Source organism: Peromyscus californicus, unplaced genomic scaffold (assembly GCF_007827085.1).
Source record: "Peromyscus californicus insignis strain IS unplaced genomic scaffold, ASM782708v3 Scaffold_4__1_contigs__length_199733344, whole genome shotgun sequence".
Lineage (NCBI taxonomy): Eukaryota > Metazoa > Chordata > Mammalia > Rodentia > Cricetidae > Peromyscus > Peromyscus californicus.
The window spans coordinates 119,014,210-119,031,390 of record NW_026294562.1 but is presented as its reverse complement, the minus strand read 5'-3'; the positions used below and the strand labels follow the sequence as shown (position 1 = coordinate 119,031,390).

At 44.2% G+C, this 17,181-nt stretch overlaps 1 protein-coding gene across 1 annotated transcript in view; it reads left to right on the top strand.

Moving 5' to 3' along the window:
* Positions 1-17,181, top strand: part of Efl1 (elongation factor like GTPase 1) — a 125,544-nt gene that overhangs the window by 25,497 nt on the left and 82,866 nt on the right. The window contains exons 8-12 of the mRNA XM_052762949.1: positions 5,503-5,626; positions 7,823-7,899; positions 8,536-8,672; positions 9,131-9,253; positions 11,744-11,843. Of these exons, the coding sequence (XP_052618909.1) occupies positions 5,503-5,626; positions 7,823-7,899; positions 8,536-8,672; positions 9,131-9,253; positions 11,744-11,843 (561 nt within the window). The remainder of the gene's footprint in view (positions 1-5,502; positions 5,627-7,822; positions 7,900-8,535; positions 8,673-9,130; positions 9,254-11,743; positions 11,844-17,181) is intronic.

Below are 17,181 nucleotides of genomic sequence, written 5' to 3'. Positions count from 1 at the left end.
ATAGGTACCTTAGTCCTTGTGCCTAAAGGGCTGTGGCAAACCTAAATAAATGTAGGTGAAGTGAGTGTACAGAGAGAATGGGGAGTATGGACCTTTCCCCACCTGTGTGGTAGCTTGGTGTTGTCACATTCTGAAAAATAAGAAGATTGGGCTAAAGTGATTTCTAATAAGTTTTTCTAGTTAAAAAGAAGCGTAGCTAGGCATAGTGGTGCATACCTGTAATGTGGCACTTGAGCAAGGTGAGGCAGAAGGGTCCCAAGTTTGAGGGGAGTATAAGCTAGCTGCATAGTGAGTTCTAGGTCAACATAAACCAGACTCTAGCTCCAAAAGAGAAAAGAAAGTAAAATGATTCCTTCAGTTATATTACAGGCTGAGCCCTGTTAATATACTAGTTTGTGAGCATTCTGCTAGTGAGCCACAAGGTGGAGGGCTTGTCCATAATAATGATTTTCATAATTTCATGTTTTATCCTAATTGGAGTCTTAAGTCTTACAAGTTGGAGGAAGTTCACTGTGGGTGGAGGAGGAGGAGGATCTTGAATGAATAGACTAAGGGTAACTTCTATATCCCTTTCAGATTCCTCCACTTTTAGGTGTTACCAGTCGGCATTCTCTGGGCTAGACAAGGTCGGATATATTGACGATGGACTCATGCCTGTTTTCATCCAGGTTAAGTTAGTTGAGGAGAAAATGCCGGTGGAAATGAAATAATGCAGACCCCATCCTTCCGGTTATCCTCTGGAGTCAGTGGGTAGGGAGGGTTGACAGCTGCCAGTATCCCAAAGGTAGAAACGGGCACACTAAAAAGGTTAGAAGGTGGTCTGTGTTGTACAGTGCGGTACTAGTAAGTGTGGCTGGGGTTGGCCCTAGGTCTGTTTCCTAAGTGTGACTTTTTAATCAGTCTTAGTCCAGGAGACTCGGCTCTGGGTGAGAATACTTGGGAATCTTGAGTTCCTATTTTAGGTTTACAGAATGGAAGCCACCACGTATAGAGTAGAAACAGAGAAGAAGAAACAGTGAAAAAACCCTTCCTAATAGTTTTACTTGTTTTTGTGCGCCAAATCCAAGATTCCAGCAATGCATGTTAATCCACTGGGGTCTTGGAGGGAAAGGGTGTGTGGCTCAGTCTCTTCCCACAATGGAGTTGTCAGTCAGTGAGGCACAGGGTTATAGAATTTTGGAATATATTTACAAGGTATTTGTGGGAGCTAGTTTGAAATTCTTCTGTAGAGGAAATTAATTAGAATTCAAGAATGAAGAAATTGTGTTAGAAACTAACACTATTTTAAGAGTATAACTATCATCTTCATCGTGACAAAGATTGAATAAAAACACTGAGTAATAATAGGGAATGGGTCAATGTGAAGAAGCAAATTTTGTGTTTGCTATGAAATAAAACTGAACGAAGAGGGGCCAAAGGAAGATCTAAAGACTTGGCATTACCTGCATGTGTCAGTAACTGCTGGACTGGAAAAGATTTCAAGATGGTGGCCTGAGCAGCAGGGCAAATATCTTATAATTTGTAGTTCTGATAGAGTCTTTACCACTTTTAGAATTTAAGATGGGACACTTATCTGACAGTATTATAAAATATAAAAGAAAATATGACTGGATTTGGTAACACAAATTTAACATATTTTAAAATTCTGGAGACATAAAATAAAAACCACACTGTCCCTCTTCTACAAGCAGCCTAAGGTGACCTGTGAAGATGGTTTGCTACTCTCTTGACCCAGAAAACCCTCCAAAATCATGCAAATCAAGAGGTTCAAATCTTCCTGTTCACTTTAAGAACACACGTGAAACTGCCCAGGCTATTAAGGGTATGCATCTCGAAAAAGCCACCAAGTGCCCCAACAATGTCACTTTAAAGAAACCACGTGTGCTGTTCCAGTGGTATAATGGTGGAGTTGGTAGGTGTACCCAGGCCAAACAGTGGGGCTGGACACAGGATCGGTGGCCAAAAAGAGTGCTGAATTTTTACAGAACATGCTTAAAAATGTAGCGAGTGACACTGAACTTGGATTTAGATGCCGCTTCTCTAGTCATTGAAGACAGCCAGGGAACACAGCACCTGAGATGCGCTGATGATGAACTTACAGAGCTCATGGCCAGATCAACCGGTACAGGAGCTCCCCGCCACAAGGAAATGATCCTCACTGGAAAGGAACAAGTTGTTTCCAAAACCAGAAGAGGAGGTTGCACAAAACAAAAAGATACCTCAATCCCAGAAACTGAAGAAACAAAGCTCATGGTAAGGGAATAAACTCAGCATAAAAATAAGTGCAGATAAAAGTCAACAAACAAACAAACAAACAAACAAACAAACAAACTGAAATCCGCCTCATCTAAACAGTTGTGGCAAACGCATAAAATTCTTCACTGAAAGAAAGAAAAGCCACCTACAGACTTGCCTCATGAAAGACAGGGACGTGAAAACACAATGAATGGAGTCCAAATACTGCAGGTTTGACTGGCAGGTGTCAATCAAATGTGCACAGAAAATGGAGGTGCCCAGGAGCTCACCTGTCTCTTTCAGCAGGTGCAGGGCTGACCCCCACTGGGAGACTGCTTCTGCCTTCCTGTTCACTGCACTGTGGTAAAGGAGCCAGGTCTTCTCTGTTTTCCTAGTCTCAGGACAAAGCTTTAGACACATTCGGAGACCCTGTCTCTGTCACTTTCTGGTTATAGATGCCAGTTGCTCGGCGGGCTGCAGTCCTCCATGGAGACTTAGAGACCCAGTCAGAACCGGTGGTCAGCTCCAGAGTTCTGCCCTTGCAAGCCTGCAGCCACAGGGGCCTGACTCCCTGAGCAGTCTCCAACCTGAGTTTTCCCGGGAATACCATTCCTAGGTGGGGAGAGAGCAGCACTCCATCCACAGTCCTCTAACGGAAGCTGCAGCCCTTTCCAGGTCGTTGGAGTGAGATAAGAACCTACAGGGAGAAGAAGAGTTTTCTGTTTCAAAAAGGAAAGCAAGAGTAACTAGTAATACAGATTGTATAGACACTGAAGTTTTGGGAAATTATGAGGAAAACTTCTCCTAAATAAGTAACTATTTGGTCAGATTGAAAATGAAGTTCATGCTGTAGCAAATCCAGAGACAGCTTGAGTCTTGAGACAGCTCCAGAAGGTCAGCAGCTGTAGCTGTGATGCGGAGTTTGATCTCTGGGTATTTTTCTCTCCCTTTGTCCTCAGCGAGAAGGGTCAGTTGTTACTTATTTTCGGCAGCCTGTACTGTTTGTACTCTTTCTGAGCCACTGATGACCTTGGCATTTCTCCTTCCTACCGTAATTGTTGACTGCAACTCCTGCAGCTTCTTAATAACATCACTTAGCTCATTTAACATTAACCTCTGGGGTTCAGGAAAAGCACCCTAGCTGACGTGGAAAGAATTGTCCGAAGGCAGGTGTGTGTGTGTGTGTGTGTGTGTGTGTGTGTGTGTGTGTGTGTGTGTGTGTGTGTGTGTGTTCCAGGACAGCCAGGGCTCCACAGAGAAACCCTGTCTTGAAAGACAGAAACAAAAAGAACTGTGGTATGCTAACTTTAGATTCCTTCCTCAGTGAGGAGAAGGGCATGCTTCAGAGTCCGCCTCTCTTTCTTTTTTAAAATGAATTTAAAATTTAAACAAACAAACAAAAAAAGCCCTGCAGATGTGGGTTCATAACAAAATTGAGAGGAAAGTACAAATTTCACAAACACTCTCATCCATACTTAGATTTACTGTGACCATTATCCTTCACTGATGTAGTTCATTTTGTGATTGGTAAACACGCCCTGACACAAAGATGCTGTGGAGCTCACTTTCGGTGCTGTGCCCTGCATTATTATACCATATAGGATAGTTTGACTTCTCCAGGAACTAACAGTAAATAATAATACAGATTTTTGAAGAAACTAACCTTTTTGAAAATTAAAAAAAACACAAAGGAAAACCTCTGCTGAATAAGTAACTGTTGGATCAAATAAAAAATGAAGTTTATGTAGTAGCTCAGCCTGTCCATTCCTACCTCCCTCCAACCACTGGCAGCCACTGGTATTTTAACTCTCACATAGTTTAGACTTTTCTAAACTGCCGCATAGTCAAGTCAGCAGTGTGTGGCTCTTGCTGGTCGGCCTCCTCGTTCAGTTAGCAGCGAACACTTACATTGCCTCCATGTAGTTCTGCTTAGTGCTGAGTCATCTTCCCGCCTCTGGTTGTACCACAGTTCATCTGTTGATGTGCTTAAAGGACACTTTGCTTGCTTTCCTCAAATTTTGGAAATTGTGAATTGAACTGCTATAAACATCCATGTGCATATATTTTCATGGACATATGCTTTCAGTTTATGTGAATGCTTAAATACCATTGCTGCATCACAAGTGAGCATGTCTAGACATTTGAGAAACCACCATACTGTCTTCCAAGGAGGCTGTACTACTGCTTTCCTACCAGTAATGGATGGAGAGGCTGTTGTTCTACACCCACGTCAGCATTTCATGGTGTCAGCGTTCTGGAGCTGGGCCGTATGGATGGACACGCAGCACTACATTTTCCCCATAGCAGGGTATGGAGTAGGTTTATAGACTTTCTTGCCGCCCGCCTGTCTTCTGTACTGAGACTGCTGGCATGTTGGGAAGCACTGACTGCTCATGCCAGCTTGGCACGCAGTCTTGCTTTAGTGGGTATTAGCTCCACTAACAGTCTTGCTGGTTCTTTTGAAGTTTTCTGCATGGATGACCGTATCACCTTCAGCCAAGGATAGTTCCCCTTTCTCAGCACTGTGGTGGTAGCTCTGGTGTCGTGTTGAAGAGCTGTGTAGAGGAGGTCTTCTTGTCTTGTTTCTGAGCAGCATCTTCTAAGATGCTAGTACTTTGAGAGCTCTAGACAAGCTTTTAATGATGAGTTCTGTTTCCTCCAGGAAGGTGGTCCCGAGCCCTTTAACCGGAGGCTGCCCTACACCCCGGGGCTGGTGGATTCCCCTCCAGTGGATAGAAACTGGTGCTAGCTGGTTTCTCTGGGTTGGTGAGAATTGAGTAAATGTGTATCTGTCACTGATATTCCAGGATGCTACACCTCTAGTTTTGGCAGATTGGGGCTCTAGAGTTCATTTCCCTTGTGAATAACAGCACTTACAGCATTGAAAACCAAAAATAATTTCTGTAATTAGTAGAGTTATGATGGACAACTGGCACCTTTGCTTCCTTAGCATCCTTACCTTTTGTCAAATTTCACATGGGAGCTGCAGCCTACATTCCAATTCATGCCAGTGTATAGCATGTTGGACACTGACACAGGCCTGAATGTCACCCTGCTTGTCTTTGAATCCCAATCTCACTCACTGCCTGTGTAATAGCTTTGTATCATTATCCTTTTCTATAAAATGAGAAAAGTGTTAGGACAGTTGAAAGTATTAGGTTTGATAGTATGTAGAAAGCGTTTTGAATGGTATATGGCAAAGAAACAGTGAAGTGTTGGCTGTGTTCATTGTTATTGTTGTAACATGCACTATTGATTTTCTTTCAGAATTGAGCACTTTGCCAGAATCTATAGTCAAAAAATTGGCATCAAGAAGGAAGTTCTTTTGAAGACCCTGTGGGGAGATTATTATATAAATATGAAGGCTAAGAAGATTATGAGAGTTGATCAGGTAGTGTGGTCTGTGTTGCTTTGGTTGTTGGCTATAGAAAACTTCTACTATACAGCTTTACTGGAAGCAACTCAGCCTTAGTTATGCAGATGAGTTCACAGAGGACTTTATATGGCACAGAACTGGAAAAAGTACATGAGTCTTATGTTCAAGCATTATTTATGTGGAATTTCGGTTTTAAGTATGGTGAGCAAGCTGAGTACAGTTGTATATGTGTAATGCCCCACCTACCTGGGAGGGTTAGTTCCTAGGCATTTAAGGCCAGCCTGAGAAATAGTGATACTGTCTCTAAATTAAGTAAATTACATTAAGTGAATAGAAAACTGTTTTTGGTTTCTGAGTACTCTAAATCTTAGATCCTGGGCACTTGGAAGACTCACATTTTTGCCTTTGTATTCTTCTAAGATTAGACATTGTAATTTTTTTCATATGTTTTCATAATGTAAGTAAAGCCTTGAAAGTCACATATGCGTGTAAATTTCTTTTGATGACTTTCTTTAAACTGGACATTGAAGGCAATGGCTTTTAATTGGCATCAATTAATAATAATAATATTGCCAATGGCTCTTCCGGAAGGAGGCATTTGATATATGTTCCATCTCATGTTTATGCAATAACATTCATCCAACCCAAGGTTCTCACTACTCAAACTATTAATTTTTTATGTGGTTTGATTTTTAAAAAACAGACTAGCAAACTGGACGTGAGTGGGGGTAATGAAGGGCAAGGGTCGGGGGAAAGAGAGCTTAGGGGAGCGGGAGAGCCCAGCTGGATCAAGAACAGAGAGGGAGAACAAGGAAAGAGAGACCATGATAAATAAAGACCCCATGGGAATAGGAAGAAGCAGAGTGCTAGAGAGGTCCCCAGAAATCCACAAAGATACCTCCACAATAGACTACTGGCAGTGGTCGAGAGAAAGCCCGAACTGACCTACTGGTGATCGCATGGCCGAACACCCTAACTGTCATGATAGAACTCTCATCCGATGACTGATGGAAGCAGATGCAGAGATCCACGGCCAAGCCCCAGGTGGAGCTCCGGGAGTCCAATCAGCAAGAGAGAGGAGGGATTATATGAGCAAGAATTGTTGAGACCAAGGTTGGACTAGAGCACAGGGACAAATAGCCATGCGAATGGAAACACATGAACTATGAACCAATACCTGAGGAGCCCCCAACTGGATCAGGCCCTCTGGATAAGTGAGACAGTCGATTAGCTTGAACTGTTTGGAAGGCCCCCAGGCAGTAGGACCAGGACCTGTGCTCAGTGCATGAGCTGGCTTTTTGGAGCCTGGGGCCTATGCTGGGACACTTTGCTCAGCCTGGGTAAAGGGAGGAGGGTACTGGACCTGCCTCAACTGAATCTACCAGGCTGAGCTGAATCCCCAGGGAAGAACTTGCCTTGGAGGAGGTGGGAATAGGGGGTGGGTCGGGGGGGGGGGGGGGGGAGGGAGGACAGGGGAATCCGTGGCTGATATGTAAAATTAAAGTAAATTATAAAATTAAAAATAATAATAATAAAAAAATCACTGAGGAAAAAAAGATAGAAATATCAGGCAGAAAAGGAGCTAAGAATGAGAGCAGAAAAGAAGTTGTGTAGAGAGAGAACTGACTCAGAAGAATAAAGTGAATGGACTAAAAAACAAAAAATTTTTTTTTTCCTTGAAGGAGTTGATTTTCTCCTTTCACCATGTAAATTCCAGGACTTGAACTGCTTGTCAAGCTTGCTGGCAAATGCTTTTAATTGTCCACATCTGAGTTGCTGTAAATACTATGTGTGTCTGTCTCCATGGAACAAATAAAGTCTGCAATTAAAAGAATGGCCTGTTGTTATGAACGGTTTCTCATGTTTAAGAACACAAGAAACATGAACACAGGAAAGGCAAGCCTGTGAAGACAGCCCCCACACACTGAGTGAAGTCAGCTTGCAGCTTGGACATTGTGTTTTTTTGATGGTAGTTGTGGGGCAGCCCCTGAGGTATATCCTCCAAATGCTCACATTATTTCAACCCCCCTCTGGTTCCTAGAGGAAGAGAATTGGTGGCTTACTGATTATGAATTATTGGCTATTTCGAGCATGCTTTCATCTCTACCACTGAATAAGTACTCTAGCATAAATCAGCCACACTGACAGTGCTGGGATGAGGGTAAGTGAGTAAATGTTCAGGAACTGAAGCCGACATGTTCTTCTGTGCAGGCCAAAGGAAAGAAGCCCTTATTTGTTCAGTTGATCCTGGAAAACATTTGGAGTCTGTATGACGCGGTCTTGAAAAAGTAAGGCTGTTGTAAAATTGTTTATTTTGGGGCGGGGTCATTTACCCACTTCCCAGTCCGGTGGTCTCTTAGCTGAGCTTGACCTGGACAGTGAACAGAGCTTCACAGGTAAGTTAGTTAAAGGGCTTGGAACAATTTAAAGGAGTACACGTAGCTCAAGGAGGGGCATGAAGGGCTGCAATAGCAGTGTGTTGTGGCCTGCTGGGGTGATGAACGCTGAGGCTGCAAAGCGCTGGGCCTTGCTTTCTGTAAGCACGGTTTAAAGAAGCAGTAATTGTGGTGGAAGAGACCAGATTGGGAACTTGGGGAAAACTCTCCTGGTACAAGTGCAAAAGAAAGCTGTCTTTGTAAACTGATAACCTGTGGGCAGAATCAGGGCCTTAGGATTTGTTTGTAAAGCTGTTATGGTAGATAGACATCGCTTGTTTCAGTTTGTTGTAGACCAGTCTCTGTGCACAGTTCTGGAGGAGTCTGAAAGTGTTAGCATAAAGCTTGTGGAGTTGCAGCTTGTCAGGGCCCGCTACTTATTTTTACCTTCTTCTGAAAAGGAGAAAACAGGTGCCAAATGAAATTAAACTGATTTTCCTTGCTGCTTATGCATATCTGTTTATGCCTTCTCTCTCCTCTTTCCCACAGGGACAAAGAAAAAATTGATAAAATTGTGACTTCTTTAGGATTAAAAATTGGAGCCCGGGAGGCACGACATTCAGACCCTAAAGTCCAGATCAATGCCATTTGCAGTCAATGGCTCCCCATATCCCACGCTGTTCTCGGTATCCTTTATTTTAATTAGCTGGATTTTATAAAATAAGATAAAAACAGTATTTCATTGGCAATCAGATAACCCTCTGGAAATAACCCATTCCGATCCAATGTAAATGTTTTCTGTTTACTTTGTGTTCTATCTCAAAGCAGTGTTAAATACTAGAAAAATTAATATGCTGCTGTTGGTTAATCTAAGAAGTATTCTTTTCAAAACAATATTTGTGTTCTAAAGTAAAAATACAATAACAATAAAATAGTTGATAAAGTATATGATTAGATAAAACTTTTCACTAGGATTATGAAAGTAGATAGTCAGAGTCAGTGGACATCCTGCAAGCATGTGCAGATTTTGAGTCGTGAGTCAGAAAGCAGTATGCCTTACAGCCCAGACATTTCTGTATAAACATGCCTGATTGTTTCAGTGCAGTCTCTCTGAAAGTACAGAATCCTTAACGACAGGCCTCAGCTATGGTGTGTCAGAAACTTCCCAGTCCTCTTGACATGACATCTGAGCGAGTGGAGAAACTGCTGTGCACAGGATCACAGACCTTTGAGTCTCTTCCTCTGGAAACCCAAGCCCTGAAAGCAGGTAAGGACCGGTGCACAGTGGGCACAGTGCAATGAACTACACCATTGACTGTCCTCAGTCCAGGCTGCCCCAGTTTGCTGAACATTAGTTTACAGGAAGGCCAGTTTGTCACACCGTTCACTTCCCCAAATAACCACTTCTAGAACTGAGCATGTCCCCTCCCCAAAGCTTTCCTCTTATTGTCGCATACTGCTAAGCCCTCTGGGTAGCAGCCGCTGACCCAGACTCCTTCCTGCTTGCTGTGCGGATCTCATTTCACGCTCCCACTTTGCTCCGTCTTCCTAAAGAGCCAAGCATGTGTTCCCTGAGCTGTGAAGTCACTGCTGTAGCTTTTCTTAGGGACTGAAAGAGTGGTTGTGGGACTGTCCGGATGCTTAAGAACTGCTGGTGCACACTCCTCCTATGAGGACCACTAGCATTCCAGGCTCTGGGCACCGTGGAGCTCCTCTGTGTTCCTTGTCTCCAGTTCTTCTCATTATACTGAAACTTGTAACCCCTGCAGCCCCAGTCCACAGACTGCTGGAGCTGGGCCCACTGCTGACTCGCTTTGTCACTCAGATGGCCAGTTTCCCATCCTCATCTGGCCTCATCTGTCACTAGCGTTTGACATAGTTGACAACTTCCTCCTCTGAACCTGGTCTTCCCTGGCTTCCACATGCTGCTACTCCTATGTCGCTTCATCCCTGGCATTTGGACTTGGATGTCACACACGGGGTCCCTTCCTTACACCTCATTTTATCTGCAGTCTTGGTGAGCTCACCTTTCCTTCTGACTTTACATGACAGCTATGTGGTCGTAGTTTCCCCGTCTGTAGCTGCATGCGCAGGTGCTCGGTGAACTCCAGACTTACTAGACTTGCATAGACTGCTTACCTCCCCCGTCCCCCGCCTCCACTCTGCTCTGCTTCAGAAGCATATCCTGACATATCCCAGGCTCCCAAACCTGCCTCTGCTAATTATTCCTGCTGTAATGAGAGCTGTGTCTACCCTTTCGTCTGCTGAGTCCAAAGACCCTGGAGTCATTTATGGTACATTGACCTCACACCCCTGGACCCACTCTACTGGAAAATACTGCGGGTTGGTCATTTAAAATATATCAGAATCCAACTACTGCCCGGTGTTTCCACCTGCTTCTCTGGACCAAACAATCATTGTCTCTCACCTGCTGTCCATTCTGTGTTCTCTAGCTGCAGTCAGAGTGATGCTATTAACATGCTCAAAACTGTTCAGTTCTTGCTTCCTATAGTTTTCTTGTTATATCTTATTACTTTATTTTTTAAATTTATTGTCTGTCTGTCTGTCTGTCTGTCTACCTGTCTATCATTGATCCATCTATTTTGGTTTTTTGAGTCAGGGTTTCCCTAGCTGTCCTGGAACTCACTCTGTAGACCAGGCTGGCCTCAAACTCATAAGCGATCTCCCTGCCTCTGCCTCCCTAGTGCTGGGACCACCACCACCTGGTTTGTTTGATTTTTTTTTCTTTTTTTTATTTTGCAATACAATTCAGTTCTACATATCAGCTACGGATTCCCTTGTTCTCCCCCCTCCCACCCCCCTCACCTTCCCCCCAGCACCCCCCCCCCCCATTCCCATCTCCTCCAGGGCAAAGCCTTCCCCACAGACTGAGATCAACCTGGTAGACTCAGTCTAGGTAGGTCCAGTCCCCTTCTCCCAGGCCGAGCCAAGCAATCCTGCATAGGCCCCAGGTTTCAAATGTTTTGTTCTTTGTAGAAATTATTTTGATGAGGTAATAAGTTTTCTAAAACCTGATAATCAGTGGTTTTATACCTGTGTTTAGGTTCTGAAAAAGATCAGTATCTCTGAGGTTCTGACATATATTGATATGAAATTGTGTTAAACTTTGTATACTTAAAGAGAGTTGACTTCTTTATGGCACTGAATCTTTATTTCTAAGTTCTGATACTATCTTGATACATTATTTTTAAATTTTAGTATTATTATCATTATTTGCATTTGAGTGTTTTGCCTGCATGCATGTCTGTGTACCACATGCTTGCTTGATACCCATGGAAGCCAGAAGTGGGGGCTAGAGTTACAGATGGTTGTGAGCTGCATGTGGTTGCTGGGAATTGAACCTGGGTCCTCTAGAAAAGCAGTCTGTGCTCTTCCCTGATGAACCATCTCTCTGTCCCTGATGACACATGCTTTAACTTGCCGTTATAAGGGATTAGAAAGTCCATTGTTGGCTTTTGACCGGTAGCAGTCCTTTGCTCTATACCTTCGCCGTGGATACAGAGAAGCGTTGATTAGGAGTAGGTGGCCAGCCCTGTCACCAGCTGTGCCTCTGGGCAGAGCCTCCCAGCCCCCACCCTTCCGCCTTGCTTCTTTTTCTGCATCCTCCAACACCTGCTTTGTCACAATTGCACAGAGTTAACCTGTTTAGACGATGCTGTATTCTAAATGTAATTGCTGTTCACAACAGTTTTTAATCTTGGGGAAAGCAGTGACATTTTGCTTCCTGTTTATTTAGCTTTTATGAAATGTGGAAGTGAAGATACTGCTCCAGTTATTATCTTTGTTTCCAAAATGTTTGCAGTCGATGCAAAAGCCTTGCCTCAGAATAAGCCAAGGTAAGAAAAAGGGGGCAGTTGGGCTGGGCTCGGGAAAAGGCTTATGATTGACTGGTAGACATGTAGCTGGGGTGTGGGTGGAGGGCACGGATGTTGCCGCTCTTCCTCACCCCTGCCTTGGAATTGTGCACATCCCTGGGGTAACTTAATCTGTTTAAACATCTGTCCTTTTGTCCCATCTGTAGAAGAAAGCTGTTGAAATCACCTCTGGAATATTGACAAACTCAAAGGCTAGTTAGTAAGAGCTGTGTTAGTGACAGTTAGCCTTTCATTGAACGTGTCAGGTCTGATGCAGTCAGCCTGCCCTGTCTCTAGATATATCTGCCTCGGTGGGGACTCAGTGTCTGATACCAGTTCTCTGTAGATTGTGTCTGCAGAGGTGGCAGGTTGTGCAGAGGACTTTCAAGTTCAGAGTCTTGGGGAAGCAAACCATTCTCCATTGTCTGCTCCCCATGTGTTCTTCTCTCCACAGCTCCCACCTCCCTAACTAGGCAGATCCTGTTATAGTTTGAAGGGGGCTGGTGATCCAAGAGGACACTAAGAAGAATTACTGGTGAATGAGGAGTTTTTATTAGAAGAGTTATTAATTTCATGGCAGAGATCTGAGGAGCATTCAGGCCCCGGGACCAGGGACAGAGAGTGTGGCATGGTGGGGGTTCTTACACATGCTGCAGGAGCTCAAGGCCAGGCTGTCTGTTCTCAGGCAGGAGGCAGGGAAGCGGAGGTAGCAGCACTCATTAATGCATACACCTCCCAGTGACACGTGTTAGCAGCAGCCAGTCTGCTGCCTCGCCCGGCTCAGATAGCCCAGTCCATGTCCAGGAGAGGCTTGGGAGAGGCTTGGCGGAGCCTGGCTCCCAGCATCCTTTCCTGGAGACCCTGGTCATCTCCGGAAACAACTGAAGCGGCTTCTGAGCTGGTTGCCCTGCCTGAGACTCTCAGTGTATTTCTCACCCTGCTCCAGAGTGATCTTTCTCAAACACTTTTTTCAAAAGGTTTTGGTTTTTTTTAATTTTACATTTATTTAGTCACTTGCTTGCTTACTTTGTGGAGGTCAGAGGACAATGTGGGGAGCCAGTTGTCAGTTCCTTCCTACACCATGGGAGCCCTGGTGATCGAACTCAGGTCTTTAGGCTTGGTAGCAAGCCCCTTTACCCACTGAACCATCTTGTCACCTCTTCAGAATAATCCTTGCAAAGGAAGATTAGGTCTCCTGCTTAAAACTCGTTATTGATTCTCAACACCTGGTTTTTCCTAAAATACGAAGTGCGCTGTTGGAGTGCAGTGGCACTTTTCATTATCATACTTATTTTAATGTGTGTTTATGTTTATTGCTTCTTATGTCATGGTAGAGTTTTTCTTTTTATATGATGAGATTTTAAGTCTTCAGAAAAATATTTGTCCATTTAAATAAATATTCCACAAGTCATATAGAGGTACAGTGGAGATTACAAAGTGTCTGAATTTGGGGGAATCTTGATGGAGTAAGTCTGTCCTGTGGTAACCGACCCCCAGCAGGGTGTTTCGGTAGAGTGTTCTCTTTCCCTCGGCTCGTGTGCTGTCTCATCAACAGAGTCCTGTCCTCCTCGTGCTCTTCCTCACCTTAGAGTCCCTTCTCTTCTGATAAAACTGCTTATCCTTTAAGAGAAAGGCTGTGTAAGAGATGTTTTTTATTATTTGTTTAGCTTTTTTATAGTGGTTTGAACATAAGAATCTTCCAGAATTTTTGTTTTGAAGAAAAATGAAAGAATTAATGAGTGAATGAATGTGTAAGCCGTAAGTGGGTAAAGGAAGGAGTTGGTAACACAGTAAGTGAATAAGTGAATAGTTGAAAATGAATATGTAACTGTGTGTTTAGACTGTCCAGCTTTAAATGCCCCATCTAATGACAATTTTCGAACATCCTTGGAGAGTCTGTGTGTAGCCACTGAGAATATCTCAGACACTAGAGAATGCTGAAGAATTAAAGAACATGCATGTCTGTTTTTACCACTTAAAATTCCTCAGTGGCTCTTTCTATATCTTTTTCTAGAAAATCATGGTAACTATTCCTCTACTACTTCATTTTGTCTCCTATGAGTATTTTTCTTTAACAGCCTTTCATATCTTAGTGTGTTTTGGTGGAGCAATCAATTCTCTTCCATATTTCACCTATGTTACTTAGTTTTAATACTTACTTTATACCATATGGTGTTTTCAAATATATCTGAGTAAAGTCATCATCTCCGCCTTGTTCCTTTGTGTCTTTTGGCCGATGTTTTTTATATGAGTTACACTGCCTTTGAGTTGATGACATTGGCCATTGGGGTGAGCTGATTTCATTCTCATCTCTGCTGTAGTAAATGCAGTAAGCCAGGGCAGAATATTCTTTTCCTGTAGTGTAGATTAGCGTACACTGAGTCATGATATATGATGAGGAGAAGGTGGGAAAAACCGCTGGGCACATGCAGAATGCAGTCAGGCTTTACCCTGATGGTCAGCTATCCCAACCTAAGTTGTCCATGAAACCTCTGCACTCTCTGTGTGTGGAGTTGTGGCGGACTTTCTCTTCTGTTCTCCTGGTCTCTCTGTGTGTCTCTGAGGCACAAATCTGGTAGGCACGTTGCAGGTCAAGCTTTAACTCTCTAGCCCTTGGTTTCGGTTCATCAAGCTGGGATGATATTCCTGCAGCACCACTCCCTGTGCCACTTGGGTCTCATAGCAGCTCGTGTGTCAGTCTGACTTGTGGAGGAATTAAAGAGCCTTAGAAAGTAATGTGTTCCAGGTCACATAGCCAGAGGAATTGCACGAGAGTTTGAATGCAGCCTGCCTGGCCCCGAAGCCTGTGTCTTCCACGGTGCTCTGTAGGACCTGCTCTAAAGCGTCCTGTGGTGTGTCAGCACTCAGCACCCGCCCTGACGCTAAGCAGGCAGCTCCAGCCTTTTGGCTCTCTGTACATTCTGTGCTTTACTTTTGCTGTTCTGAACTGTAGTTCATAAGAAACTGGAGTTTTCCAGGCAGACCTGCCCTGTTGTCTCTGGGTTTTGTGGCTCTGCTTCCTCCTTGAGAACTAGCTTTTAGTAGCTAGATGCTACATCAGACAGATGCCTCTTCTTTTGGGTCACCTGCTCTGTGTTATCTGTGCTACCTTATAGCATGGTTTCCACCGGTACTGACTGCAGCAAGCTGCTGTGTCAACCCAGCCTCAGAGGCCAGAGTGTGGTCCTTGTGCATGACAGCCTGAAGCCGGATGGACTTCTGTTCCTGTTTTGTCCTTTTCCAACCAAATCTATGTGCCGGCGTAACATTCAGTCCCCAGTCAGCATTCTCACCTCTGGTCTCCTCCAGTGCCGGTGGCTGCGCTCTTCTGGGGGGGGGGGGGGGGGGTGGTGGTTGTCTGTAACCTAGCTAACTCAACTGCCTCAGCTGTTTCCTTACTCACAGAGCCTTGCTTGCTTGCAGATAATCCTTGTTCTGAGTAAGTACTGGATGTCTAACAGATGCTTAAGTGACTCTTGTGGATTCCTTCTGCCTGCTTTGTCCCCTCTCCTGGCATCCCAGTGCCTGTAACAGTGGAGGGCACAGTAGGTATTAATCAGTGGCCGACTAAACAGCAGTCATTTCTGTATTTCATATTAACCGGTCACTGGAAATACTTACTATTTTTGTCTGGTTTGCATTTATTTATTTTAGATAAGATCTTACTATGTAGCTCGGTGTCTTAGTTTGCTCTATTGCTTTGATAAACACCGTGACAGAGGAAAGAGCTTCTTTGGCGGATATGTCTGTGCCGCACACAGTCTTTTGTGGCAGGAGTCAGGGCAGGGATTCATGGCAGGAACCCGGAGGCAGATTAAAGCAGATATCATGGAGGAACTCCTCTTACTGGCTTGCTCCTCATGGTTTGCTTCAGCCTTCCTTATATAACCCAAGACCACCTGCCCAAGGGTAGCACTATCCACCAGAGGGCTGGGACCTTCCACATCAACCATTAATCAAGAAAATGTCCCACAGACTTGCCAGCAAGCCAGTTGATGGAGGCATTTTCTCAACTGAGGCTCCTTCTTCCCAGGTGACCATGGCTTATATCAAGTTGATCAAACAAACAAACAAACGAAAACTCTAGCCTCAAGTCTCCTGAGTTCCAAGACTGTGGGTGTATACAACAAATATCAACCTAAATGGTGATTCTAGGCCATGTCATGAACATGAGCTTTAGAGTTTAATAAAAGGTGAAAACTATACTTCTTTTCCAACCAGAGCTAAATTAAAATTGCTTTTTCTTAAGCTGCTGATTTTTAATTTTTGCTAAGTGGAAGATGGTAACTATGGAGTTTGGACCCAACAAATTGCAGGTGAATTATGGCTCATGTAGTATCCAATTAACTTCTTAAGCTTTCTAAGTCTCTGTTTTCCTGAATGTGAAGTGGGGTATAATGTGTGCTGTCTCCAATTGCTGTGGCTGTGATGGATATGTGCTGTAACATGTGTGAAGTGGTAAGCGTGGTGAATGGACCAGTGATGAGAGCTCATTAGGGAGAGCAGTTCTCTTCAGACACTGTGTTGTTATTCCTATTCCTGTAGTCTAAACCAATGATAATAAACCGTAACAATGAGTACTATGTTCTACATTTGCATTTTAATTCATACTTTCAGATATGTGTGTGTGTGTGCGCGTGTGTGCGCATGCCCAGGATTTCTCACTGACCTAGAGCTTGCCTCCTAGGCTAGGCTGGGGTCCTCTGTCTCCACTTCCCCGGCATTGGGATTACACATGTGTACCACCAATCACGTGTATTACTTGTGGGCATTCTTTTAGCAAAAGACTAAATGAAACAAACATACAGCAGAAGTGTGTAGCTTGGAGCAGAAGAGCAGGAGCGGAAGAGGTAGCTGTTGATGCCAAAGAAAGAGACAAGAAGTGGACAAATTAGACACTGCTGCAGAGGACAGAGAGCAGGCATGGCTTGCAGATGGAAGGAAGCAGGGTGCGCCCTGTATTTGTAAGCATTTAGAGGTTCCCATGAAGAGGAGCCCATTTTCTGCAGCGGTGGCCAGTTTCTCCCTCCAGTACTAGGAGGTCTGTCACTTGGATTACCTATAGTGAGCTGGGTCTGAGTATGAGGGCCAACTCCTAGGTCTGGATGCTGCCTTTGGAAGCCAGGTAGCACTGGTTTTCATCTAGCTGGCAAAATACCTGAAGAGCACAGAAGTGAACAATAGAGTTAAAAACCCCAAAAGTGTCTTAGCTCCAAGAGCTTGTATCTCCTTAGACGGTAAGGAGCAAGTGCCCGTGCCCTGCACCTATCTGTGTGCACAGTGCCTATCTGTGCAGCCTCTGGTGCTCCAAGAGACCGGA